Raw genomic sequence first — 27,871 nt, 5'->3', positions numbered from 1 at the left:
CTGCAGGAGCCCGGTCCTTCACACAACGCCAATGCTGGTCAGACGTTATCCAAGGTACGATCCTGCTCCCTACAAGCGGGCACATCAAGAAACGGTGACATTCCCTATAAAAACCCTTGCGTTCAAAACGAAGAGGAGGGAGAAAAAACAAGAAAACCCCCCTGAAACCATCGACTGACTTGATCGTCGGAGGAGTCGGGCCGAGCTCTCCCGACCCGACCTATGTGCAGGGACGAAGACGGAATGCCTCCCACCGAAGGCCTAACAGAGGGGTCCCCTCCCAGAGAAAACAATGACCCCGTCGCGATCGGACCATCGCGGTCGGCTACCTTAGCAGTCTCAAGGGTCGTTCAGGAAGATCTCCAATCATTCGGACCCGAACCCAATCGTATTGGCCCCGAGACCGCGGCATAAAGGTGTTGACACTAATAGGGATGATGCAACTAGGATTAAGATTAATGACCACAAGAACAAGCGGTCAAAGAAACAGAAGAGACCAAGCCTTATAGTTTCATATAATGACAAGTATTTGGTAAGTAAGGTGATGATGATGATGCTTGAAGGAACATCCACCTACCTTTAATTTAGTGTTATTGGACTCATTTGTCACACCGAGACACTTTTCTTGCTTCTCCTCGTTGATTATTAAGTTAATTTTATGGCGATGTCAATGGATCTCCACATACCTAATCTAAGATCGGTTCAATCTTACCATACCAATGACAAGCATTTCCTAGTGGTTGTCATTTCAGGAGAACATGTTGTTAGTCCATAAAGTGGCCCTTTTTCGGCATCCTAATCCTAAAAGATTTAGTATCTTAGGCCATAATCTCAACAGTGACGAGATGCATGACACTTTCGAAGTCACAGTCTCCTCTTCGAGACCTACAAAATGATTTCACTTGGTAACTCAGTGATGCCAAATCTATGGACTATGCAGATTGTCTCAATCCTCCTTGTCCTTTTGACTTGTAAAAAGTGGTACAATTATTACATTAAGAAGAAGAGTAGATCAAGCATCAAAGGAAAAAAGATTTCTCAACAACTACTGCTCAACCATCTTTGATTGGAAAGGACAAAAGGAGCTAAAAACTATTTTTCCAATGGCAATATACAACATTAGAAGACACGCCCAGTACTAGAATAAATGCCTTGATGCAAACAGCAGCAATTGGGTGTCGCAGACATAAGATAGATTATTGTCACTGAATTGAACGAGCAAAACTTCATTGCTGTAAACCGCACACAGTAGGGTTTGTGAACTCTGATAGTGAACTGAGTTTTATCTGTATCGCTTAAGCAACCGATATTATCGTGCGCGCATATTCTTCAACATTGTTTGGCAGATTAGCTGGATGTTCTCGTAGATTATGGAGGGCATGTCGGCTCTGCAGCAAGCTGAATTGGTTGCATGTCGTGAAACGTCCCAAGGAACCTTTGTAAGTCGTAGAAGACGCGCACATAATTATAGGGTTTGTTCGTTCCTGCGGAGGATGAGTGGAGTTTACAGGAACGATACAGTGGATGAGACGGAAACAGCTGAAGTCATTGTTGTTGTTGAGCGCATGGGAAGGCATTCCAATGTGACTCACATGTGAGTCCACGTAGCCATCGGATATACCTCTCCTTCTCCTCTTGGTTTTCTTCTTCTTACGCCGCCGTGGTTTCGAGGCTTCACTGTCCTTTCTTTTTCTTCTGACTCGATCTATGTCAGCATGTGTCATGCTACCACAAACTCCTAACATCCTTCCGCCCAGGCCATGGCTCAAATACATCGTGCATCCCTCTTCCTTTCTTTCCGTTGCTTCCTTTCTTAGCTGACACCTCTCTTCCTTTGTCTCATAGGAGCGTATCCCCGTTAGCTCGGCCATGGATGCCTGTAAGGTTGATATGTGCAGCACTGGCCTTTCTCTTGCACTGAATTATTATGGGAAAAGTACTGATTCCTCAGTCGGTAATCGTCCCCGGCCGAGCTCCGGTCTCGAGTTGGAAATATCTTCTTCCGCTGCTGCGGCTATCGAGCCCTCTCTCACCCTCGGACTCCCCGGAGATGGAAGAAAGGCTTGGTCAGTCGGCACGCAATCTTCTCCGACTCATAGTGTGATGTCATCGTTTCCCGGTGGCCATCCATCGAAGATTAATGGGGAGAACGATGAGGCGGAAAAGATCTGGCCGCGGATCAGTGATGAGGAGGAATACGGCACTGCTAGGAAGAAGCTGAGGCTGACCAAGGGGCAATCTGCCCTTTTGGAAGACAAGTTCAGGGAGCATGGAACTCTTAATCCGGTATGTGCATGTCCTCCCCTGAAATCTTCACGTCTATATCCTTAGTTGGGAAATCAAGATTCTAATCTGGTTTGTGTCTTGTCGTTTCTACTATCAGAAACAAAAGCAGGACTTGGCTCAGCAATTGAACCTTCGGCCTCGGCAGGTGGAAGTGTGGTTCCAGAACAGGAGAGCGAGGTTAGATCTCCGCGAAGCAAATGAAGTCTGAGTTCACTCTGTAACATCATATGATTTGTGTACGTCTTCATCGTGTTGCAGGAGTAAGCTCAAGAAAACGGAGGTGGAGCTCGAGTTCCTCAGGAAGTGCTGCGAGAGGCTGACGGAGGAGAACATTAGGCTGCAGGAGGAGCTACAGGAGCTCAAGTCGCAAAAATCTTCGGCGCCAAGGTACACGCAGCTCCACGAGGCGGCGCCCGCCTTCGCGATGTGCCCATCTTGCAACAAGGTCACTGCCGCCAGCGACGGCTCCGGAAGCGGGCTTCTCGCGGCGGCCTCAAAGCGTCACTTCTCCGACCCCTTCGCTCACTGCGCAGCACGCTAAGGTGAGACGTAAACCTACCTGTGTCCAAAAGCATAACCCACCCCCTTCCTTTTTAACCAGGGCTTGGGAGATGTAATCTGATACATGCTTCCTCTGACTGATACCACTACTTACATACTATCATCTCCTTCTCTCGGAGAAGGATCGATCTCTCCTTCTCTTGCTTGTGTCGGAAACTAGTTAGCTTATGGCCAATATTGTTTTGTACCCTCTCTCTCTCTCTCTGTAGTGCGTTTCCCTATGGAGGAGAGAGATTAAAATAGTCATACCATTAAAGGAGGATTCAATTATCCATTGTCGGGTGTCATTTGAACTGATTCAAATATATGAACGTACTCTACGTGGTTTGCAGTGTCTCAGAAAGAATGATTCTTGACTTTAGCTGTCAGGCTTTTGCTCATTAGGCTTCTTTCGGTACGTGTACATATTCAAAAACAAAAATTATTTCTTGATAAATTGATTATCTCAGACACTATTTCTGAGGGCAAACATCAGCGCATTCTCTTCTTTTTTTGTTCCCTAATAAAATATCATGGATTTGCACAAAAAAGACAGACATACCTCTGTGATGATCTACTACTGTGCCTTATTCGAAGGCATTGAATTATATTCTGCCATGAACAAGTATGTGAAGCAGGGGAACTCATGGGGGGTAGAAGTGCCTCCTCGATCAATTGATGCACGAATGCAACCTTAGAATCATCGATCTCAAGGATATAATCGATCGATTGGAGATATTAGATATGTTCTTGAGTGTTTTGATTTCTTTCTTATGATAAATGTATATAGAAAAAAGAATAAAACTATTAATTAGTTAGTCATATATACTAGATTGGATCAGTGATTTTTTTTTTTGGAGAGGAAATGTTGATTAGTTTTTTTATATTCTGATATGCAAAAATCTTCTTGTAATTTTATAATTTAATTAATATAATTTTGCTTTTCAGAAAAAAAAGGATATCATTGATCGAGGAAAGTGAAATTTTCGTTATGTGAAATTTTCAAAAAAAAAAAAAGGATATCAATTTTATAACACACGATTCACCTCACAACTCGAGGATTTCATCTTGCCCCCTTCCCCGACCACCTCTTGTGTTACAACTTCCGTTCGTAATCTAAGTTACGATATGAAATAAAGTAATTAGATGATAACGAAGTAATATGTGTATTCTTATTATCATTGTAACGTACAAATATATCATATGTGAATGAAATGAAAAAAATCATCACAGTGGTCCTTATTATTTTATTTTTTTCCTAAAAACAACAATAATCTTTACTATAAAAAGAATTATAAGTGACTTGTAGGTAACTACCTTAATCAAATAAGTCCTTTTTCTAGAAAAATAGATATAAACTAACATATATACATTGCATATTAATATATTTATATGCAACCATTCATTAATTAATCATGGCCCATACAAAGATTAAGATTGATTTATAAGAATTTGATAGATATATTATTATTAATTTTATTATTATTATTTTAAGTTAATGATTTGGGCTTGGCAAATATGTATATTAAAATGAAACTAAAAAGCTTCCCCATGTGTGCCATATCTTAATTCAAAATTTATGTATTCTTAGTTATTTTAATTAAAAATTTTAAAACCTTATTATAATTTTTAATTGAATTAATATATTTATTGAATATAATATAAGAATTTATTGGAGAAAGTTTATTTCTTATAAAAACTATTTTATTTCAATAGTGCACCACTCTCAATAAGAAAAAAAACTGACCAAAATACAAAATAAATGTTTTTTTTATTTTTCTATCATATACACTTTTTTTTTATACTTTCACAAAATTCAAGAGTCTTGAATTTGTCTTTAATATAACATATTACAATTCTGTAAAAAATTCTGATGATTAAAAGACAAATAAGAAAGCCATCGAGGCAATTCTAAGGACAATCGGCTTGGGCGAGAGGATGACGTCCCATATGATGTCCCCACAAAAGTTGACCTCCTAAGTGATCTCTATTGAAGGGGTCGTACAAGAGTCTTTTCTTAGTTTAACATGTTCCTCTTTCAGATATTATCGGAGGATTAAAAAAATAATAAAAATTAATAATTAATCAAAAAATTATATTAAAAATTAATATAATTTGATAGATTTTATTTATATTCATAAAAAAAATTAAATTCTTATATCAATTATAAGATCCTTGAGTTATCTGGACTCATATATAATTTTTCTTATTTATCTCTCACATAAACGTAAAGAACTCTCTCAATCTTCGATTTCTAGAGATCACCCGTAGAGTAAAATTATAAGAATCAATATATATTTATAGGAATAAATCATAATTCACTAAGGGTGATTAGTAAAAAAAATTATAAGTTAGATGAAAATTAGTAAAAAAAAAGATTAAACTAAGAATAGACTAAAATATTCATATTGCTAGGAGCTAGTTCAGGTGATACAAAATTATGTTTGATCCCAATTTTAATAGTTCAAGCCTTTAGATTACTTTAGTATTGATTGATGTAGATCTAATCATATTAACTGTTGGCTACCACTTATCTAACTCTTTCAATTAGATATAAAGGAAGTAGATGTACTTTTCATTAATGAAATGATATGTTTGATATGATCAAAAAGAAAAAGAAAAAAAGAAACACCTTTCAAGATCATCAAATTGTAATGCCTTTCCACATCCACCAAAAAGCAAAACAACCACAGAACAACTAAATTGTTATTTGAAGCTTCTCCATATCAAAAGCTCATACTGGGAAGAAAGTATCATCATCATCATCATCATCATCATCTACCTTTCACTAACTTTGCCGCGTCACTCTTTGTTGCTGACAAAGAATCCGACGTCATGTCCACATCTTTGCACAAGAAAACATGAATCAAGCACATCGTACCTGCCAAATGCAACACCAGAGTCGTTTGATGTCCATTTCTTACCGACGAGGATAGTGTTGGCACCTCGCCATGACTGAACATGACAGACATTGTGATCCTTTCCCCGAGGAATGTGACATGCCGAATGATCCTTCAAGTTGAGCACTCTATTCCTTAGTGTCGAGTATCACGGAAAGAAACTAATCAGGTAAATATGACCAATTACAAATCAGGCATTCTGTGAAGGAACAACACGAGTTCCTTCAAATTTTGATTAATACCATCTCATCAACAAGTTTAAGTACGTGGATAAGATATGAACCACTGAATATATATATATATATATATATATATATATATATATATATATATATATATATATATATATATATATATATATATATATATATATATATATATATATATATATATCTACAGAATTTTCACAGTAAACAATATGTTTCGATTGAGGCTGATAACAACAACATTGATGATTGATGAACAGTGAAGGCTGTCCTCCCAACCTTTCTGAACAGTGGGAACAGTAGTTCTAAAAAGTGATGTAGATTGGATTGGTAAAAGGCAGGAAAGCCAAGAATATAAATAATCAGCAACTTGAGATTTTGTGTTGAAGAAATAACCAAGAATCGTGGATCAAAATCAAGGAACAGTAGGTCACATCTCCTTGGCATGTTTTCCATGTCAATATTGATTTAGGGTTTGATGTTGCACATATGATGGATCTAATTATTTAGAGGTGTTGACTTTGGTGCAGGAGATTTATTCAAGCAATAAATTACCTGAATAAATCATGCTTAATTCAGAGAGGGTTTAATTAGTACAAGCGAGGATATATATATATATATATATATATATATATATATATATATATTTATGTTTATATATATATTTATGTTTATATTTATATATATGGACTGAGCACAAGTTAAGGCCGAAATGGAAAGCCCATGTATTTGTTTGGACTGATGTTGGAATAGGTTCAGACCAATCTGCTAAATTTGTACCTGGAGTTACCAAATCGAACCAATCATGTTTCAGCCGAAGGTTCAGGTCGCTGGATTATTGGTTGAATTGGTAGAACATGGATTGAATCACATATCTGATGAAATATATTATAGAATAGTATTTATTTATTTTGTTGTTGTTTTTCCTTTTTGCTTCTTCTTCCCCTCCATTTCTATCTTCTTTTTCCTTTCAGTCACTTCTGCCCCCTCTCTCTTCCTCCCTCTTTGTGTTGCTTGGGACAAATCATGCTATTATCGCTTTGCTTTGCGAGTATATATATGACTGTCAATTTTGGAGGGAGGATTCTCCTCCTCTGATAGGAGATGTGATGATCGTTCGTGGATGATTTAGTATTGTAGCCTTCTTAAGGAAAACTGCATGATCAACATCAAAGTCAATCAAAGAACATTAATCAATCACATCTCGGTTTTAGAATTTTCAGCCATAGTATAAAACTACATAAATGGGATATTAATGTTCTTGCTTTTGTGCGTCTGCACAACGCAACACATTAATTTTTATTCGGACATTCAAATTATCGTGGCTGTTCTTCTATGGATTTATGTTGACGACAAGAGCAGAATCCCCCTCTGCAACCGTGAATGTCTGAGAGAGCTTCTCCTCGTTAGGAGTTATGATATCAACACTGTAAGTGCCATGAAATCCTCTGAACTTGAACTCTCCTTGATCGTCCGCTTTCCCGCTGGCATGTGACAGCCACTCCTGCTTCAGCATCAGGAACCTCTTCCCAGCTTCATTGAGATCACCTTCAGCATTCACCAAGTGCGAATTATTGCGGAACATGAACAGCTCCCAGAATCCCCACAGCATGATCCCCTCCACCGAAGGGTGCGCGAAGGCCTCGCGAAGCATCACTTCCAGGTCGTCGGCTCGAACGTACTCGTTCGACGCCGGTGCGTCCAGTTCGGTGAACCAGATCGGAAGCCCGAGTACACTCAGCTTGTCCAGCGCAGAAGACACAACTGGCCCAACTGGAGTGGTGACATGTCCCTGTAATCCAATTCCTCCGACTGGAGCAGCTTGTTCTTGGAGGCCAAGTATTTGCTTCATGTACATCTCCGGGGACGCTCTGGTATCGGCAGCTCCCTCCACGTTGTAGTCGTTCACAAACAGCGTGGCAGAGGGATCCAGTTGGTTTGCAGTCTTGAACATGTATGATCTGATGTCTTCTCCCAACCGATCTCGGTAGAAGGAGCCATGAAGCATCTCGTTGTTGACATCATAGTGCCGGAACTGGTCTTTGTACCTGGTAAGGAGGCCATTGATCCGGTTCTGAACGGCCATGGAGAGGTCCTCCTTGTTCAGGGACCGAACCCAGTTCTGCACCGTGCTCTCCACTTCCCAGAAGATGCAGTGTCCCCTGGCCTCCATGCCGTTCTTCCTGCACAGCTCCAACAGCTCGTCGGCGTCGGCGTAGTTCAGACTTCCTTTCTGCGGCTCCGTCCAGTACCACTTGAGCTCGTTCCCGAACACCGCCCAGTTGAAGTTGTTGACGAAGAAGTCGACGAAGTCCTCGTTGTCCATGTTGGTGCGCGTGATGCATGATCCCAAAGGGAAGCTGTTCTTGATTTGTGTCACTCGCACGGATGATCCAGCCGCAGCATCAACACCGGAGCCCGAAATATTCAGAACCACGTCCCTCTTTCTTACCTGCGCAGAAAATGCATTCTATCAGGAACTGAATCATCGAAGGGATTCAGCTTCATGAACCAAGATCTTTGTGGAATTACCTTATCAGTTAATTTCTTGAGACGCTTAAATCTTTTTGTCCTGTCAACAGGAAAGATCTGAAGCCCTGCAACCATTAGATCGACTCCGGAAGCAGGGCCTTGAACAGAGACTATGACTCTTGATGGCTGCTTCTCGATTCTGAATGATCCTCCGATTTCATACCATCTCCCATCTTTAGCTTCAACTTGGCCTCCGCTGGTCCACTTGCCATCGACGCTGAGGGAGACACCGATGTTCTGAGGGCCACTCCGCTGAGGGCCGACACGAACCCAGGCCGAAACTTGATATGTCGCGTGCAGATGCAGCTTGTCAGCAATGGCCTGAGCTGCACCCATCCATGTCTGCGTGCGGCTCGTGACGATAATGTATCGACCATTCAAAGGCTCCCGTGTTCCGAGTGACTCTTTTGCCATGGGAGGAAGCACATGAGGCGCGCCATTGCTGGTGACGGTCAGTTTACAGGAACCGAGAGGAAACCACCCATCTAGGCCATCGGAACCATCCACCAGATTGCTGTTCTGGATTATGTTTACTCCATGAACAACATTCTGCAGAAACGATGGCGAAAGACTGAATGCACTCGATCGTCACAAGACTCGGTGAGCTTATAATGCGATCAGTGGAGAGATTCTACGAACCTGGAAATCTGGAGGAGATGGTGGTGGCCTCTTCGCCGCATGTTTAACTACTAAGCTGTTGAGAAGAAGATCAGTACCTGCAGGTGGTCCTTCGATGAATATGACAGCTCTGGAGGCAGCACCGTTCAATAGAAACTTGCCTTGCAGTTGCACCCAATCCTTATCTGACGCTTGCGATCTGACACCAAATCACATCATTTGCTTGTGCTTTCAGGAAGAACTGCCGCAACTCTACGAAGCTTAGTGAGCAATGAGAACTACTCACTTGGCAACGCCGATGTACTGATCGCGGCCATTTGCCCCTTGAAGGTAGAGATTCACCCTCACATCGGCCGTAGTAGTCGAGCCACCGAGGACTCTGACGGTGGCGGCGACCTCGTAAGCGAGCTTCCGCTCCACCCTGCCGGTGATTTCCTGCTCAATCCCGTTCCAGCTTTGCGTGCGTCCGGTGGCCGAGGCGAAGTACTTCCCACCGTTCAGCGGCAGAATTTTCCCATCGCTCATGGAGTCGTGGAGCGCGATCTTGCATCCTCTTCCGGACCAGTTGTTTAGGCCATCGTCGAAGGCAGGATTGAGTATAATGTTCTCATCATCTCCTCCTTCTCCTCCTCCCAATCTCATGTTCAACACCTACAAAAGCAATAGAACGGTAGCAGCAGTGCTGTGGTCTCAGAATTCGAATGAACGATGAGCAGACCTGCATCTAATCATGAGAAAACACTCATCACCTCGGAGTACAGTTCACTGCGGGAATCAGCCATGAAATGGGTGCTCTACCACCATGGATTGGAGCCACCTCCTATATATAAGCCCCATAAACTCCATGAGAAATGCTGACGCTCCCTGGGATCGTAAGCTAAATCAACATTGCTTTGCGTTGGAGTATCTAAAGGGATAAGGTGGTCTAAGATTATTACGTCTAAAATGCTCATGTAGATCCTTTTTCTTAAAGTGTTAGGTTACTTTAGCTTTGTCTTTGCTTCTTGATGGACCTTTTTCTTTGGCATCCAACCATTCTTGCGCTGCAATATTTCTTTTTGACTCTGAGACTCTCGCAATTACTTTCTGATGAGATGAAGTTACTCAGCCTTCAAAGCCAAGAAGAGAGATGGTTTGTAGTCGCCTTTTCCAAATATGAATCTTCAAGAACAAGCAGTTGTTGAATTACTGCCTTTCTACTTGAATTTACCAAACAGCAACATCGCCTCCAAAACGTGTTCATCACTCACGTCCAGCTCAAGAAGCAGCTTATTATTAGTGAGATGAAGAGTCCATAAATTCTTCCTGATGTCATGTCCATCATTCCGAGATACAAAACATCAGCACAACACAAAGAAAAGATTAGAATGTGTAACACCAATATCTGAATTAGCCACAGGGAGAAACACACACACACACACACACCAGTAATGCCCGTTGCTCTTGAGTTTGGTGATCTATGATAGCTTTTATGGTCGAGATATAAAACAAACTAGGATGATCACATACCTCTGCTTTGAGTCGGCCCTTCTCGTCATCTATTGATTTGGAGAAAAACCAATCACTGTAATTTCATGTAAGTATATGTATATTTTTTTAAAACTAATTTAGAGCATATATTAATGATATCATATGAACTATTCATAACAACGAGATCTATTTTTATATAAATTAGGTTATTCTTTCCTCCTATCTTTTATTCTTCCAAAACTGACTAATGAAGTGGGGCCATTCTAACAAGTGTAAAAATAAATTTAGACATTCTAACACGGATATCATGTATAAATGTCTAAGCTCATATTGATAGCAATACATTTATCAGAATATTATAAGTCAATCTTAGTTTTGTCAACTTTCTTTCGATGTGAGATTAATTAAGGTGTTATAATTTTTCATATTTAAGGGCTTGACATATCTCAAATCAAATCCTAACATGATGCATGTGAGACGAAATATAGTGGTGACTCTAAACCATGACGAGTCACTCCATCCACGAGTAATTCTTTCTTAATTGAACTCTCTCACCATACTCAAATATCATATCGGTTCTGATACCAAATATCACGTTCCGAATCTGATGAGCTAATTAACCTATCAACATCGTTTGATTCAAATAATTGATGATGGATAATAATATACTCATCGTATCTTTATAAGTTAATTTTAATCTTATCCATTTTGGATGTAAAATTAATTCAAATATTACATGTGATTTGGTGCTTAAAACACATTAATTAGAATATTACAAACATATGATTTGGTGCTTAAGACACATCTTCCATCACGGTGATTAGTGCAATCGATTACGTTCCCAAAGAGCCAACGCAATGGCTCCTAAGAAACTCGCCATGGTCAACTCATTCAAATACAGTTCTTACCTAATAGTTAACTGAAATGACAGAGAGAACATGTAGTTGTTTGGTCAAGTAATTTAAATCTAAACTGATATAAGTGGCAATAAGTTTGATGTTCAGAGTGTTTCCAGCTTCGTTATCAACCTCTGCGTTTGTTTGGTCAAATAATAAGTATTCAGAACAGTGTGAGTGACAAAAGTTTGATGTTCAGCTTCTTTCCAGCTTCACTATCAACCTATTCATTGCGTGGCCAAATAATAAAAATCCAAACTGATACGAATTTATATCGTTTCAATCGATGTAAGTCCTTGATCGGACTGGTACAAGTTAAATTTATGTCAATAAACCTTCCAACTGAATTTTGTTAATCATTTTTCAGCATATCTATTTCAATTAACCAAAAAAAAAAAAACCTGTATTCAAACTCCCAGCAGTAGTAATTAGAATGAAGTGTGGAGGTGTTTCTAAATTGGAGCTTTATTGACTAAAAAGAAATCCTCCTACTTTACAAGATTGAGCCATAAACAACAAGGTTGGAGTAAAAATGTGGCACTTGGAACGAGCCTTTGACAAAAGTTTCCCCTTTCCAGACGATAATAATCAGGGGGATATCTTGTAGAATTCTTCCCTGTCAAGTATTATGGCTAATTTAGAATGCCAACCTCGAATCTTAAAAGCAAATTTGTTTCAGCTTAACTATTCCTCTTCAAGCAAACAAATTTGCTTGATTTGAATGGCAATAAGCTTCACATATTCCTAGTTGTATCTAGCAAATAATAATCTAGGAAGAGTTCACAATTCATCAAACCTTCACACAGCCTACCATTCCAAGCATTCAACTAATCAGCAGAAGGGACCTCAATAGCACCAAATATGCTGAAGGCAAACCTATATTTTATGAGATAAGAGTTTGTACATCTGGCCCTTCGCTTGTACCCCATGTTGATAGACATAACCCCAATGTGCAGTGGGATATTGGACTAAATTCACTGGAGAAAATCCTCGTGGTAGCTATCGCTAATCACAGATACAAACCTCTCGAGCCAAGGGAGCTGGTGAAGGTCTTTCATGGTATCCATGTACGAGTCAGAACATGGAGGGGGTGACCGGGAAGGGGGAAGGTGGTGGTCACTCGGGCCAAATCCTCCAGCAAGAAACCTTTGTATCATAGCCAGTTGTGCTCTTTCTTGCTCAGAATACTGGTCCATAACTGCCGGCAGAGATTCAAAAGACTCCCATGTCCACCGTTCCGATTCTTGGTCAGAAGGTGTTGCAGAGGGTTCCAGGATGTTCTCACCCCAAAAGGCACAATGACATGTCTGAATCCCATTCCTATATTCAGCACCACAGGAGCAGCAGAATTCCTGCCCACACCTGTAATGTGAACACAAAAATGATGTTAAGCAAATAAGACTTTGGGTTTATCTATCTACTGTTTCATCCTGGAAAAGTAAGAGCCTAAAGAAGTTTGGACCCCATATATTTGACTCTGAAAATTGAAAGGAGGCAAAGTCTTAAAATAGCAAGTCAACACAGCATTAGTTTGGTCTATCTGGATATATTGATTAGACCAACAAATTATTAGCAAAGGAAGACATGGTGACACAGACAAACTTTATAATGTTAACTTGATGACAGAAATCAGACATACCAGGTGAAAACAGAAAATGAGTTAAACCTATACTTTCGTTAATTTGCAACCATCCAAAAATACAAGTTGGAATTCGTCTGAAGAATTAAAAGGAAAATACCTCACCAAAACTTCAAGATTTGTGCTTAGAAAAAATAATAATAATAAAATTCTGACAAATTTTTCAGAAGTTACAGACAGGCGAAAGAGCTCCCATAATCAACTCACCCCAAGCAAAACTCATCACATGGGGAACTTTTTACAGGAAGTTCTCTGAAAGTTCACTAACCTATTTCATAGCATTAAATAAAGAAACAAAGAATATAAATAATAAGCATATATTCAGCCAAGGTAAGGCAATATTACTTAGTTGCATTAATGCAGAGATCTGGATGAATATTTCATGATATTCAACCAAGCTTCAAAAACTGTATTACCAGTCAAAAAAACATGAAAGTCAATTTTACCGACTAGAAAATTTCAAGGTTTATTAAGGATAAACTTAAAGGAAGCTTCTGCAGCTTCCAAGATATCCTTCACCAAAAAACCATTAGATGTTATGCATATTAGGATGGTGACGTATATTAGAATATTGGTCAAAATAACAATTCTCTTTTTAAAAAACAAAATAAAACAGCAGTGACCATTGGAAGTTGAACAAAATAAATTCATTTCTCCATTACTCAAGACAACCATTTATCCATTGCTCCTTTGCATTTACCATGGTATTCGATTGTGCAAGAAAGGATGGTGGTCTGCATTGTTGATAAATGATCTGCCTAAGTTTATAAAAATTTTTAACCAATGTTAACATTCTTTTAATGGCATGAGTATTGGGTAAAAAGGGAAGTTCAGAAATCACATTTACTGAAGAGGTATCATTTTGATGGCATGACTCGTGTTGGTGACATCCCAAATGCCATGGTATCATTTTGAAAGTCCAGTGCACAGAAAAAGTTCCGTCTGAACAGCCGTGTGATGATACATTAATTAAGGCATTGATTAAAGCAGTGATGAGGAACTGAACGAGATTGCATACATGCTCAATACAAGTTATAAGTGAATAAAGGATACTTGATGATAGAAACTGGATGAGCTAAAACGACAAGGGTGAAACTTTGAGCAAGAACTTTCTGGTCCTGTTTGTTTCACCAATGTGAAAGCCAGCACCAAAGTGGAATTTTTCAAAAGAGAAGTCCCATGGAATTGATTTAGGTATGAACATTTTGTTATCTGAAATATGCTGAAGTGGAGTTCCCCAGAGTCAAATGAAAATTTGGTATTCACTTTTCTCATAAATGGCCATAAAGCTTTCTGCAATGAAGTCTACTTTCTCCAAATTTATGACCTTCAGATACTCTACTTCTGAGTTTCAGGTACTAGACCCATTTCGATGATCTATCAGACTAGTACATATCGATTAGTGGTGTACCATTTGTCGATACACTGGTACGTACCGGTGTTTCAGGGAGGAAGAAAAAGAGGGAGAAGTGGAAGGGGTGGTGTAGAACCGAAGTAGTGGAGAAGGAAGAAGAGGAGAAGAGGTAGGAGCATACCTGAGAAGAACAAGGAACACAACGACAATGGCGTTGGCAGCTGTTGTCAAATTTATGGATATTTACAATTGAGGATATATACATTCCATGTTTCAGAGTTATGGATATTTACAATTGTCAAATTTCTTAACAAACCTAGGATGAAGCTGGATACTTTCCTCTTGTTACATAATCAGGGATCCAGTGACGGAAATAGTGAATCTCCTCCCAATCTATCGCCACATTTTATAGAAAGTCTCTCTTATTAATTTATGGAGTCAGTGATGCCAAATATAGTTTATGCAGTATTGCAGAATTTTGATTCACAAAGTTGACTAAAAAATATAGGTAATTTAACAACCTGATATATACAAAAAAATCATATCAAATAACATTTTAATCTTCATTTTCACATGTTACAAAAATCACAGATTTTTTACTGGAAAGCAATTATTATTAAATCATTTTTTGATATATTGATCTCCCAGAATAAATAAGTTCAAATAAAGAAGACCTAAAAAACCAAACCCAAAAGACTGATCAGATATACATCCACTACGAATTTATCCTTTGATATTTAGCCAGAATAACATAATGAGAAATTGGCTAAGAAGAATGTTTGAAGATGTTCAATTTCATGAGAAGGGCACAGGTATCTTTTTGACGTAAAGAGTGCTTTCTCATAGGAACTGTCCAATGATTTTAGATAGAGAAGATAGATCATTGTTAGCGAACAAAAAAATCCATGTTTCATAAAGACTAAAACTTGTGACTCTGACATAAAGAGTGCTTTCTGATAGGAACAGTCCAATGAGTTTAGATAGAGAGGATATATCATTCTTAGCAAACAAAAAATCATGTTCCATATAGTATAAACTTATATAACGAGGCAATTTGGTTATGGTATTTAAAAGGAAAAAAAAAACACTAATATGTTATGCCATGGGTGAAAGAAGGATAGGTGTATTGGTGCATCATAAAGATAGAGCAAAGAGAAGTCACAGCTTATGTCCAACTAATATGTTTCTCTGATTGATAAATCTGCAAATCAATTTTCTAACACAACCAAAAATAAAAAATATTAGCATTCATCCAACTATAATAAACTATTCTCAGTAATGACTCATATCAAAAATCATATTTGACGTACCGGCAGGTCATGTGGTAGCCCCCATCAGTGAGCACAATCATTCGACTGCACTGCTGGCAGCGTCTACGCCGAGTATTTTGTTCCAAGTGATGTAACCTGTTATCCTCTGCATCTCTCTCTGCTGCAGGTAGGTTCTGATATTCTACACATGTCATTAAAGAATGCCATGGTACTTGACAGCCAATACATATATCTCTGTGACATTCTGGGCACTCAATTCGGTTGATGTCTGACTGTGCTGATGAGCTTGCTCTAGAGGACAAATAATAGACAGGATTCAGCAACCCTGAACAGTTACGAAAAGGGCAAAAGATTCTATCTCCATTATCAGTATCAGCCTCCATTGAAAATCTCTCTAGCATAACGTAAGTGGCAACTGGAAGAAAGGACTTGCATTCACTAGTTGAAATAATATTTTTGCACATAACTTGTGGGCACCTTATAGGGACCTGTGAGGTCCTTAATTTGTGTTCCACATATATGACCATGCAATCAGAACAAACTTTGTGGAAACAATTCATCTTTATCATTTTGGAACTTGGCTTCTCCTCGCCGCAAATAGGACAATTGTCAACTGACCAGTCACCAATTGCTTCTTTGGCCAAGCACAATGGCCTCTCTAGTTCAAAACTAGAAACAAGTTGCAAATCAAAGTCTTCTAGCTTATCAGCAAGTTCTAAAATTCTGTGCCCTAGAGCTATCAAAAGCTGGTCATCAAGTATTTCTGTTTCTGCAATCTGTCAAAGCAATTAAACCATCAACATCATTATCGCTCCGAAAAGGAGAGAAATTCTGATAGTTAAAGCACAATCAGAAAAGAGGGGAACAAAAGTTGTATGAATCACATCACGTGAAGTGAAGCAGAAAATAAGCTTAAGGATGTTCAAATACATGAAGGAGGTTACAACAAAATAAGGAGAGGAACATAATTATTTGAATATGCAACACCAAAACTATATGGAGTATAGTTTGCCTTATCAGTCCGTATCAGTGTACCGACCGATCATTGGTATGGTAAGTACCGAACCATACCAATGTGTACTGAACCATACCAACGTACCGACATATAGTATCGACCCCCTATCAGACCGGTACATATCACCCATATCGAACAATATGTCATGGTACGACACACTTGATATGGAGATTAGGTAATTGAACACAGAAAAACAAATCAATATTATGTAAAGAACTTGTCATACTATGAGGTAACACAACCTAATCATCTACTATCTAAATCGCACCAAATGACAATATCCAATACAACTATGAGATGCAATCAACATATTCTTCAACTTTCCTAGTTAGTCTATTCCTTACTTGATAATAGAGGTCCTCTGAGTCCGTGAATGCATAGAGCCTTCGAGAACCATTCTGGAGAGCTGCCAAAAGACCATCCATTAATGCCAAGTGCTCCGCCACCAATTCATCTACATGAAAATCGAGCTTCTTCTGCACTTGAATCAAGGGAACCCCAGGAGACCTTTCCATTACTACTCCGATTCCAGAAACTCCAGATCCTTTACCATGACCCTCTGAGGCAGATACACCCTTGAAGAACATTCTTAACGAGAATTCATCAAGATCATCTTTAGACCCTTCGGCCAAAGATTCTTCCGAGTCCTGCCACTCGTCATCTTCTGTGTAACAGCTTTGGAATTCATCTTCTACATCAGAATCATCAAACAATCCACCTTCAAATCCATTCATTCTTCCCGCACTCAATTTCTGTAGCATCTGAACCCTTCTAAAACACACAAAAGAACAACAAAGGGAAGCCTCTTCTTTCTACCAAAAACGTATTATTTCTGTGCCCATCCGGGTAGATTCAAAGAATTAAGAGTTTTAATTTTTCAGCCCCTCCTCCCAAATCAAAACTCACCCGAAGATTTTTATAAGAGACACCGCAATTCTTGCCCGTCCACTTAGATCCAAGTAAAGAATAATCCAAATACACGATTAGCAAACCAGTTTCAAAACCAGAAATAAACAGAACGCGACTTAGCGAAAGGAATAGAAGGGTCTGGTCCGTTCACCGGCAAGCAGCACAACAATCCACACCCTAAATCGCCCCGCCACCACCATACACAAACGGGGCTCTTTTAGCCACTAAAACCCATCAAAATGGTGCCAAAGGACACCAAGAAGCCCCGATTTTGGAACCCCCAACCATCGCTCCCGGATTCCTCCTTCCCGTCCTGGGAAAATCCCTCAAGGGTGATCCAGAAAAAGGGGGCTTTAATGATTCCGCCGGTCTCCTCTGAAAAGGGACGGAAGCGTCACCGCGAAGGTGACCGAAGGCAGAACTGACAAGGAAGCAAGCAGCAGCAGCAAAAAGAGTAAAGAAATGATTCGTTCACAGACGGTAGAGGTGGGCGTCGAAGGCCGCAGCTTTATTAATCGGTCACTGAAAGCGTCGAAGGGAAGAGGAGGTTTCATTTCTGTTGACACGTCACCGTGTCACAACCCTTATCCACCGTTCATTTGGTCTGATCCTTCTGTCTGTGTGATCTAACGCCTCCGTGCCACCCCGAAAGCTTTCCGTTTCATTTGCAAATTATTTTACTATTATCATTATTATTAAAGAGATTAAATGAAAGTTTTACGTGATTCGATTTCATTGCTCCAACTCAATCGGTTAATCAAATGAGTTCATTGTTCTAAACGGTTTAAATCGATTAATTAAAATAGTCTAAAAGGTTAATTTCACAAATCGTATCATGTCGACCCGATTAGACGAAGATTTTAATTTGATTTAATTGAATCCAATTTTTTTATAATTATTTAAATTTACATTATCGCCAAAATATTTTTATTTTATTTTATTTTAGTTCTGCGGCAAGATTGACTCCGCTTATAAATGATCAAGGATATGAATAACCGCCCGCGTCCGTCAGAAGCGTCGTCAAGAAGCGATCGAAACGGAGAGGGGCGCCGCAGTTCCAAGAACCACGAAACCGGACGACGATGCTCTCACCCTCCTCCTCGATTGCTCCGATGAAGTAGAAGACGGCGACGACTTCGATGACTACTTCCCCGCCGCCGATTCTTCCCCCTTCTCCGCCTGTGGCCTCCAGGAATTCGTCCGAGGCCACGCCCTCTATTATCTATCTCCCCGTCTACTCCCTCCTCCGCTTCCGCGTCGTCGCCCCATCCTGGACCCGCCTCATCTCCTCCCCCATTTTCGCCCACAGCTAGTCTCGTACCCACCGTTCCATTTCCGGCATCCTCTTCCGCCCCTCCCACTCCGGCGACAGCTCAGCCATCTTCACCCCCTTCCTCTTATCCCTCCCCCACCCACCGCAACCCGGCCACAACCGTCTCGGCCGCCATCCCCTGGCCGCCCGTCGACCCGGGGGCCAACCCTGCCGCCGTCCTCATCTTCCTCTCCGGCGTCTACAACTTCCGCGCCGACTACTCCGTGGTGGTTGCCTTCGAGATCGGCAGCGCCGAGTCGGGAGTCATCGGGTTCCAGACCTTCTTGCCGGAGTCCGGCAAATGGTGGATCTCCGGCGAGGTTTGCGAGGCGGAGGGCCTGCATCCTGATTCTGGCGTCTCCGCCGGCGGAGCGGCTTACTGGCTGACGACTATGCTCATGTTGATCGGGTACGACCCGGCGGCGGACAGGGTCCGGGTGGCGCCACGGCCGATGGGCCACGGGGCAGGGGCCCGGTGGGAGATCGGCCAGCCTACGGCCAGCTGTGCTGCGGCGCGGCAACGAAGAAGACGGTGCTAGTCTACAAGATTCTGGGCGAGTCCGACGAGTGGACCCTGGTGGGTTCCATGGGCGTGACGAAGAGGCCAAGCGCGAACAGGGACGGAGAGGAGGTAGCGAGCTACATTGAGGAGGCGGATGGTCAGGTGGTGTTCAAGAAACGGCCGTGGCCGCTGAGGTTCCAGGGCGGGGTGCTGGAGGTGCTGCTCTGGGTGGTGGGCGTGGCCCTGGCGGGCAAGCGGGTGCGGGAGGCGGCAGCCTTTCCCGTGCCCTGCGATGGCGGCTCCGACGATGTGCCCCACATCAGCACCGTCGCTCGGCAGCCGTCCTCTACATCCTCTGTCCACATCATCACCATCATCACCACCAGGTACTCTTTATCACTCTACAATTGGTGTATTATAGCATCTCACATTTGATTATATATTTTATTTACAATCAATAAACTATTTTAATTTTTACATCGACCATCATTAAACTATTAGACTACAATCAAACAGATTCGTTAAATTATGATATTCTAATTCACAAAGATTCTCCAAGTCTTTGTGCTTTGTGTTAATGTCCACTGGGTTGAAAATCTTGATCATCTAACTTCGATCTCTGCTTATATTATTTTTTTAAGCTAACTCAATAGTTAGAGATAAAAAAATAAAAAAATATTACTCAATCTTTTACAGATAATGAATATCAAGTTGTTGCATCTACTGCTATTAATTATTTGTGTTGAGAACTTGCTTCATAAATTTTTAATTGGACAACTATCTCCTCCAACTATATATTGTAATAATATTTGTTTTACTTACCTCTATGTTAATCTAATCTTTCACGAAACACATAATCATTAACTTTTATTTTATCTATGACCAAATTTTGTTAAAAGCAACTCTATGATAATCATGTTTATACTATCTATCAATTGACAGATCCCTTGATGAAGTCAGTATCATATTAATTATTTATTTAATATTATTTCAAGATTAGTGTTTATGATGGAACATCAATGTTACAAAAGCATATAAAGAAATAATCTTTAAATTATTATAATCACACCATCTAGGAAAATTCCTCAATAATTATGATCAATTGACCTATTAGTGTCATACGTAGTTAAGAGGTTGATTAATTATGATCACCCTTCATTTAGGGTCTTGACAAGTTTTATAAACTTATATAAATAATATTATACATCAAGGGAATAGAGCAACCAACGTTACATTATCCTCTATCAAGCCTTTCTTCTCTCCCCTTGCGCTTTTCTAAATACACAATAAGATTATGACATATGGCAATAGTTGGCAAAGGTTATCGTACACTATAAGTAGAGACCGAGAAAAGATGACAATAGTTGGCAACTTGGATTCTCTGTCACACGAGAATCTAGATAGGATGTGTATAAAATATTTTGAGTCCAAGAATATAGTTGATGGATATTTTTTAAACAAAACACAGTTTTCATATCATCCGCTAGAGATTGGGAAGCTAATGACAACTCATTCATCCTATCCTTCTCTCACAACCATAGTAGTTTGACTCATCAGTAGCATTCTAATTGGATGCGGCACTCTATGTCATGACTTAAGTCTGATGGGCTAATTAGTCTATCAACTTCGTTCAATCTAAATCACTGACCAAAAATGCATAATCCAGATCATGCCCTATCCATAGATGAAGTTCCATCTATCGGTAGTCCTTTCCTACTCGAGCTCTCTCATCATGCTTTAGGTCATATCAAATATCACGATTCAAGTCTGATGGACTAATTAACGTATCAACTCATTTGGTTTAAACTATTGATCAAAATATTTAAGCTGAAATTGATAGTAGTATATTTTTTAGATCTTTATAAATTAATCTTAATTTTGTTCACTCTTGATATTGGACTAATCAAGCGTGTTATACTGTAAGGGCTCCGTGGAGAGATCTTCCCCCTGCTGCGCTGCTGCTTTGAAAGCTCGGCCTGTTCCTGTACATCCTGATGAGTGCAGACTTTTGATCCGGCAGGCTGAATAATCGCATCGAGGATGCACACGCAATGTGCATGTCATACTGATGTTGATGGCGTCCGCCCACCGAACGGACGTACTTTTCCAGGGCTTGTTTTCTTGTCCACGCACGTACGTACGACAGAGCTGGGGGAACTGCGTTCTGATCATTGGAGGGGATTCGGTGACTGCCACACGTGTCAGTGCTTTCTTGACCATTGACCTTTTCTCTCTCTTTCTCCCGTCCTTTTCTTCGTCTTGTTTTCTCTGCAGCTTACGTAAAGGATGAGAGATTTCATAGCTTATATAGATAGGTCGTTTGATGCAAGTCTTGGTCATGTCTGTAGTACTTCGATAAGCCTTTTCATGCATGTCTTGGTCATGTCTACAGTAGTTTGATCCATCTGAGCTGATATTAATACTGGGATTTGGGTTTTTATTAGAAGGATAACAAGAAAGTTTGGTTTTTTGATTGCAGATTGGGCAGAAGAAAGTCAAGAAAAAATCAGCCTCAGAGATTACTGCTGGGGAATGAATCATCACAGCAACCTACAGCTCCGCAACAGGGTCCAATAAAGCAAGGCAAGCTTCGCAAAGTGGCAGTAGTGGAGCAGCTGAAAGAAGAATTAAGCGTCGAAGGAGGAAGAAACCAAGGAGAAAAGAAAAAGTTAGTACTAGAGTTGAGGAAGAAAACAAGAGAAAGATAGAAACATCCTCCTCATCCGAGGTCGAGAAGGAAGAACATGAGCAACAACGACAAGAGACCCCAGTGAGAAGAACAAGAAGGAAGAGACAGCGGCCTCGTAGGAGCGCTTGAATCCAATTCAGTCCATATGGAACTTTCTGGAGATATATATCGAGAAAGTAAAAAGACAGAACCTACAATTATTATTAGAGCGCCGAGGATTGTCATAACAGCACCTGTAGCTCAGTGGATAGAGCGTCTGTTTCCTAAGCAGAAAGTCGTAGGTTCGACCCCTACCTGGCGCGGTAATTATTTTTTGACTAATGCAATAAAATATAAAACTGTTATCCTTCAAAAAAATGCAAAATAAATATTTCAAAAAATCAAAATTTTTTGTTTACATGTTTAAAATATTTAATCGGAGAGCTATTACTCGTTTTTGATGAACAAGGGAGAACGGTCGCCAGACCATTCCCAGATGCTATGGTAAATATTGCTTTAAAACTTAAAAATTAAGTTATAAGGAAAATATAAATGTTAATGGAATCGATAGAAAAAGAAAAAACATTGATTTCATTTTAATTAACACGTGTTAAACTAAACATAGTTTGCCATGGTCCAAGAGTTAACTTGGTAGGGTCTGCCTCGATAGGCCCGAAACAGGGCATCGTTCGAACAAAACCCGACTCGGTCCGAACCGGCTCCAGGCGGCCTTTTCGAGAGAGCCCAAAAGGGCGGCAGCGGCACCGATGGAGGACGACGGCGACGACTGGTTGGCCGCCGACAAGCTCGAGCACCTCCTCGCCTGCTTCGCCATCGCCATCCTCGTCGCCGCCCTCGCTGGCCGGAGCCGCCACGCCTTCCTCCGCCGGCGGAGCGTTGCCCTCGGCTCCATCGCGGCCCTTGTCGCCGGGGCTGGCAAGGAGGCCGGGGACGAGATCGGACTCTGGCATTCTGCCGGCGCCTCCTCCAAGGACGCTGCGGCTGACGTCCTGGGCGTGCTTCTGGCCGCCGTCTTCCTCTCCATCTCCAGGAGGTTCTGGCCCTCCTCCCGACGCGAGATCGAAGTGGCTGCAGAGGATTCGATTGTCTAGATCCGACCAGACTTCTACAAACCCTAAACATTTCGACATATTTCACAAGAATATCTACCTACCTTCTCTCCTCTCCAATCCAAGAAGCCCTGGTAAAGTTCTTCCGTTAATATCATTATTGACCGCCTTCTTTCTCTGCTTTATATAATTTCTTCTAATATATATTTTGAATTTTCTTGATCTATAACAATGTTTCTTGAAAATGGAACTGGTAGAAGAAATCCTTTGAACGATTTAGCAAAATGGAGGGTGTTAGGGTGTTAGCCAACAAATATACCGTGGCTGACGAGTCAGCACGGCTAGGTCCGCGGATTGATGTCGGGAGCTTTATGTAGGGTGAACTGGATGATGAGGTGGCCGTGCCCTCGGGAAGGAGTGCTGGTTGGCGTGGGTCGAAGACAGCTCTCCTTTGCGCGGTGGATGACGTCCGAGGTTGAGGCGCTCGCCGCTCACGTGTAGTTGTTCACCTGCAAAAATGGTCCTCGCTGAGTGATCCCCGGCTTTGGCCCCTCCGACGAGCAAGTCGTGCAAAAATGGATTGGTTTTTATCTCTTTTTTTTCCTTTTCTTTTTTTCTCCCTTGGGCCTCGCTGGCCAGGGGCTTTATATTATTGCACGAGGGTCGGTAGCACGTCGATTCGGCGTGGCCACTGACCCTCGAGGGATGGGATGACACATCTGACCAATCGCTGTCCCGGGACGTGCGGAGTAGCATCATACGGCACCGCCCCGAGCTCTCGGGACGGGACATGTGGAACAGCTTCTCGGTACGGTTCTGACTTAGCGTGTGGTGTCAGCTGAGACGTATCTGAGGCCAAAATACGTATCAGAGGGGATGTTAATAGATTTCATATGATTGTTGAGGGTTTCAATGTTTCCAAAATCAAATATGATCAATTGATGAATAAAGCTAGAGGTGGTTTGGCGGTGGAGGTAGGAAAAGTAGCAGTGGTTAGGGACTTCTCAGTTTCATAGTTGGAAGTACTGCTATGTCAATAAACTTAGATTATATCAAACATCTTGCTAAGACTTTATGTTCTGTCATTTATCAATGAGAAGGATTCCTAGTTTAAACTACTCCTTGGGATCCATGATGAAGGAAAATAAGGATTAAAGCAAATAAAGAAAAAGGGGGTAAGTTTTTTTTTTTAATCTCTATTTGTCATTGTGGTGCATAATAAACATATGGACAAGCCAAGATAATAGAGAGAGCAATATTATGATAGTAGAAAACGTTAAGTCATAGGTCTTTAGTCGAGACTTATTTCATTGGTATTCAAATGGTTCATTCTTGCTATCATTAGTATTTTTTTTTTTTGGAAAAAACATTAAGTAAACATATGAGGTAAAAAAAATCTCCATAGTTCATAGCACCAAAGCCTTAGTTTAGCATGATTGGCTAACCAGTTAACAGATTCATTTCATTTTCTATATACATGAGTGATTAAGAAGGAATAAAAAAATTTTAATGTATGTCAAATATCCTCAATCAAATTTCACAATACACAAGGACTTTTGAGAACACGAACCAGCTAAGATTCCTATTCTACATATATCAACTTGACACCATATTGTATCATAATCTTAAGTTCAATACACTTGCATCCAACAAATAAAGGATCACCAGTATCACTTCTTAGAAGAAAATCCAAACCTTGTTACTCTATCTCCTCATAGGATCCATCACAACTAATAACCTGTTTGTGGTCTACACTAAGATATACTGTGATGCATTACAGGTTGGGCTTTGCTTCCCACTCCATCTATTATTCTTGGTGTGGTTCAAGTGACGGAGGATATCACCATCTCATATGACACCCAACTTGTGGTGCTAAATCATTTCATTCATCGGAGAGTGTTGTCATGTAGACATAGCCCCAACCATTATTCTATTTCATGCATGCTCTCAAGAGGGGTTTAAGGTTAAGGGCACCTGAAGCTCCAACAAGGGTTGGAAGGGATGCTTTTCTTTATTGGATGGGATAATTTCAATCTTGTGTGGTCAACTCACTCTGTCCCGAATCTTTCCTTGATACTATTCTTAGAGGAAAATAGTCAAGTTCTTCAATTGGTAGAGACATTATCATCTTTCTTAGCCATCAAAAGGATTGAAGAAGGGTGGTTCATTGAAGTTGGTTTGAGCCTGGTTCCTTTGGGTATCATTAACGAGTGGAAGATCGTCGCATGTCTAGCACTTGTTTCCTAAATAGATATCTCGGTAAGATACGATAAAACAAGGGGCATAAAAGAAGGCCACAACTAGAGAATCCACTCCTTTGGTAGAGACGGAGACCCTAAGAGATCGAAGTTCTCGAGGGAGTCATGCTCGCTGAGGTGGTGGCTAAGAGATGCATCCCAAAAAGCTCGGGGTCATCAAGAAGCAGAGGATCTCTAGCATGTCTACATCGAGGCCAAGCTTTATCACCACTTCGGGAAGCCACCCTCCATCTGACCTCCTAGTGCTCGAGAGTGAGTCAATCGAAAAGAATACCTAATGCCAATATGTGTGAGATTTCTACAAACACAAGCCCATACCTTTTATGGCATTTTAGATATCTAATTTGCTTGATTCATTACTTGGGGAGCTATTGCAATCGTAATAGGATCTCAATCCAACTGACATCCTATGAAAGAATGGGAAGATGATGAGCCATTCCCTATGGGGTGTGCTTATCCCCCCTCTTGGCCAAACGGTGTACATGGTGTCTTCAAAGTTGCTAAAAGCTAAGGAGGGTAAGTGCGTACTGTGGTAAGCTTGTTTCTTTCTTAACAATTCTCATGCTAATGTTTTCCTCCTTATCGTTAACAATTTGTCTTTGTGCAGCACAACCACTATCTGATGACCTAATAGATCGGGTTGGCAATTCCAGATCCATAATTTTCATCTTGAACGAAGAGGTGACAAACTTTGGGAGCAAGTCATCGAGCTAGAGGTGCGAGTCAACCCATGAAAAGTTGCCAACATAAAGGCGAAGTTGGTCGAGGCATAGGATCTAGTTGAATCATTTCAACATAATAATGCTAAGTAGAGATCGACTCTAAAGAGAATTTGAGATTACAATTGTCAAATTGAGAATGAATTATTGAAGTTTCAAAGCCAAATCCATACCTTGGAGACTCAAGTGGTTAAGTTGATAGACCACATGTAGGCTATAGCATCGTAATGGGCGACAAAATCATCATCACCTATAAGGAGCTTATCGACTTTAAGAAGGGGCTTCTTCTCCAAACGGGAGAACCCATCACTCTGATGCTGACCAAGTGCCTATATTTATAATTCAAGGATCCCCCCACGGTGAGTAGTCCAAGGACGTGAGTATTAAGATGGAGATGAAGCAAGGCTTTAATGATAATCTCGAGTCATCATTTGAAGCATTTTTTGCGTAAGAAAGATGTTAGTGTCAAGGGTGAAGAAGCTATCAGTAGAGAAGTATGCTTAGGACTTAGAGATCTACTTTTATCTTTTTGTGGATCGGATTTTTGTATTTGTAATACATTCGACTCTCTATATGTACTGTCTTTCTTTTTGAACCTTGAATGAAATGTGTTTCTTTTGCAGAGTTTTTGTCTTGTGTATAAATAAAAGAAGAGAACTATATATATGATGAGAGTTAAAGAAACATCGAAGAATAAAATAAATAATAAAAAGTTTATTTTATTGCCACTATTCGAATTCGATTACTGACGAACATGCTTTTCTCTTGGATCTTTCTTCTTCTGTTTTGGATAGTTCTCTAGTGTCTTGTAACTACAATAATCATCTCCAACTTGATAGTAAAATATAGCAACAAACTATCCTAGCGCGACCTAGGAAAGGTCCCAAAAAAAAGGAAAAAAAATAAAAATTTTACTAAAATGACAAGATTTACCATCTCTCGCTTGATAATGATCTTTCATATTTGCACAATGTTTTTATTATTGTTTTATTTCTTATGGATAGATGAGAGTAACGTGTTAACCTTGAGATAATTCTTCCACATCAAATATAAAAATTAGAGTTTGAAGAAAATGATCTTTTATGCAAGGTTCACAACATCACTATATACTACTCGATACAGAAGGTACATACGAATCTAATAAAAAATCGATATAGGTATTATATCTATACACCCCCATGTATTATGTATCAATAAGATTGACAACTAGTTGATATATCAATACAAACCGATAACATGAACAATGCTTTTATGTAAAGATATCAATTTTGAAGTTAAATGCACGAGAAATTGTAAGTAAAAACTCACCAATTCAGTAAACTAAAAGCCAAGATGACTGGTACACATCAAACAATGACCTGTAAGCATGAGATTTATAACTGGTTACTAGCTCAGTTGGGAGTTTAGATGTGAGAAAATCCCCGAAAATAATTGCATGATTCAGCTCTGACTACCTCATAAACAGTGTCTGTACCCCTTGGCAAAATAATATAAAACTAGTACATTCAGATTAAGCATAGATCAGGCATCAACAAAACCAGATAGTGCAACTGATCAAGTACAGGTCACTTTAGCTGTTTATACAGACATATAACTGATAAAAAAAAAAATATATATATATATATATATAATTGCATCTATCGCAACATCCATAGCTCAGGCATGAAAACCTTTCACACAAAATAATCCTAATGATCAAAGTTGTA

General features: G+C 40.3%; 4 protein-coding genes and 1 non-coding gene across 7 annotated transcripts; 3 read left to right on the top strand and 2 right to left on the bottom strand.

Annotated features, from left to right (window-relative positions):
• Window positions 1-1,591: 1,591 nt before the first annotated feature.
• Window positions 1,592-3,175, top strand: LOC135613680 (homeobox-leucine zipper protein HAT9-like). The gene is made up of 3 exons (XM_065110715.1): window positions 1,592-2,286; window positions 2,384-2,463; window positions 2,545-3,175. The coding sequence occupies exons 1-3, from the start codon at window positions 1,870-1,872 to the stop codon at window positions 2,825-2,827; spliced, it is 780 nt and encodes a 259-aa protein (XP_064966787.1). The 5' UTR covers window positions 1,592-1,869; the 3' UTR covers window positions 2,828-3,175.
• A 3,952-nt stretch (window positions 3,176-7,127) lies between these two features.
• LOC103989466 (endo-1,4-beta-xylanase 1) lies at window positions 7,128-9,926 on the bottom strand. The gene is made up of 5 exons (XM_009408311.3): window positions 9,832-9,926; window positions 9,369-9,733; window positions 9,104-9,281; window positions 8,465-9,013; window positions 7,128-8,384 (listed from the first exon to the last, which is right to left on the bottom strand). Exons 1-5 carry the CDS (start codon window positions 9,862-9,864, stop codon window positions 7,266-7,268), a joined length of 2,244 nt encoding a protein of 747 aa, XP_009406586.3. The 5' UTR covers window positions 9,865-9,926; the 3' UTR covers window positions 7,128-7,265.
• A 2,384-nt stretch (window positions 9,927-12,310) lies between these two features.
• LOC103989465 (E3 ubiquitin-protein ligase RSL1) lies at window positions 12,311-18,153 on the bottom strand. Its single transcript, XM_009408310.3, has 3 exons — window positions 17,072-18,153; window positions 15,752-16,488; window positions 12,311-12,810 (listed from the first exon to the last, which is right to left on the bottom strand). The coding sequence occupies exons 1-3, from the start codon at window positions 17,486-17,488 to the stop codon at window positions 12,423-12,425; spliced, it is 1,542 nt and encodes a 513-aa protein (XP_009406585.2). The 5' UTR covers window positions 17,489-18,153; the 3' UTR covers window positions 12,311-12,422.
• A 4,215-nt stretch (window positions 18,154-22,368) lies between these two features.
• TRNAR-CCU (transfer RNA arginine (anticodon CCU)) lies at window positions 22,369-22,441 on the top strand. Its single transcript has one exon. It is a non-coding gene; the product is annotated as a tRNA-Arg (tRNA).
• A 351-nt stretch (window positions 22,442-22,792) lies between these two features.
• Window positions 22,793-26,772, top strand: LOC135615618 (uncharacterized). 3 transcript variants are annotated; one of them, XM_065114397.1, is made up of 2 exons: window positions 22,793-23,322; window positions 26,100-26,772. In XM_065114397.1, the coding sequence occupies exon 1, from the start codon at window positions 22,886-22,888 to the stop codon at window positions 23,228-23,230; it is 345 nt and encodes a 114-aa protein (XP_064970469.1). In that variant the 5' UTR covers window positions 22,793-22,885; the 3' UTR covers window positions 23,231-23,322; window positions 26,100-26,772. The 3 variants fall into 3 exon arrangements, with proteins under 3 accessions (XP_064970469.1, XP_064970468.1, XP_064970467.1); XM_065114396.1 differs by having other exon boundaries at window positions 26,054-26,772; XM_065114395.1 differs by having other exon boundaries at window positions 22,793-25,962; window positions 26,054-26,772.
• The last annotated feature ends 1,099 nt before the right edge of the window (window positions 26,773-27,871 follow it).

Source organism: Musa acuminata, chromosome BXJ2-6, assembly GCF_036884655.1.
Source record: "Musa acuminata AAA Group cultivar baxijiao chromosome BXJ2-6, Cavendish_Baxijiao_AAA, whole genome shotgun sequence".
Taxonomy (NCBI): domain Eukaryota; kingdom Viridiplantae; phylum Streptophyta; class Magnoliopsida; order Zingiberales; family Musaceae; genus Musa; species Musa acuminata.
This window is presented reverse-complemented; position numbering and strand designations above follow the sequence as displayed.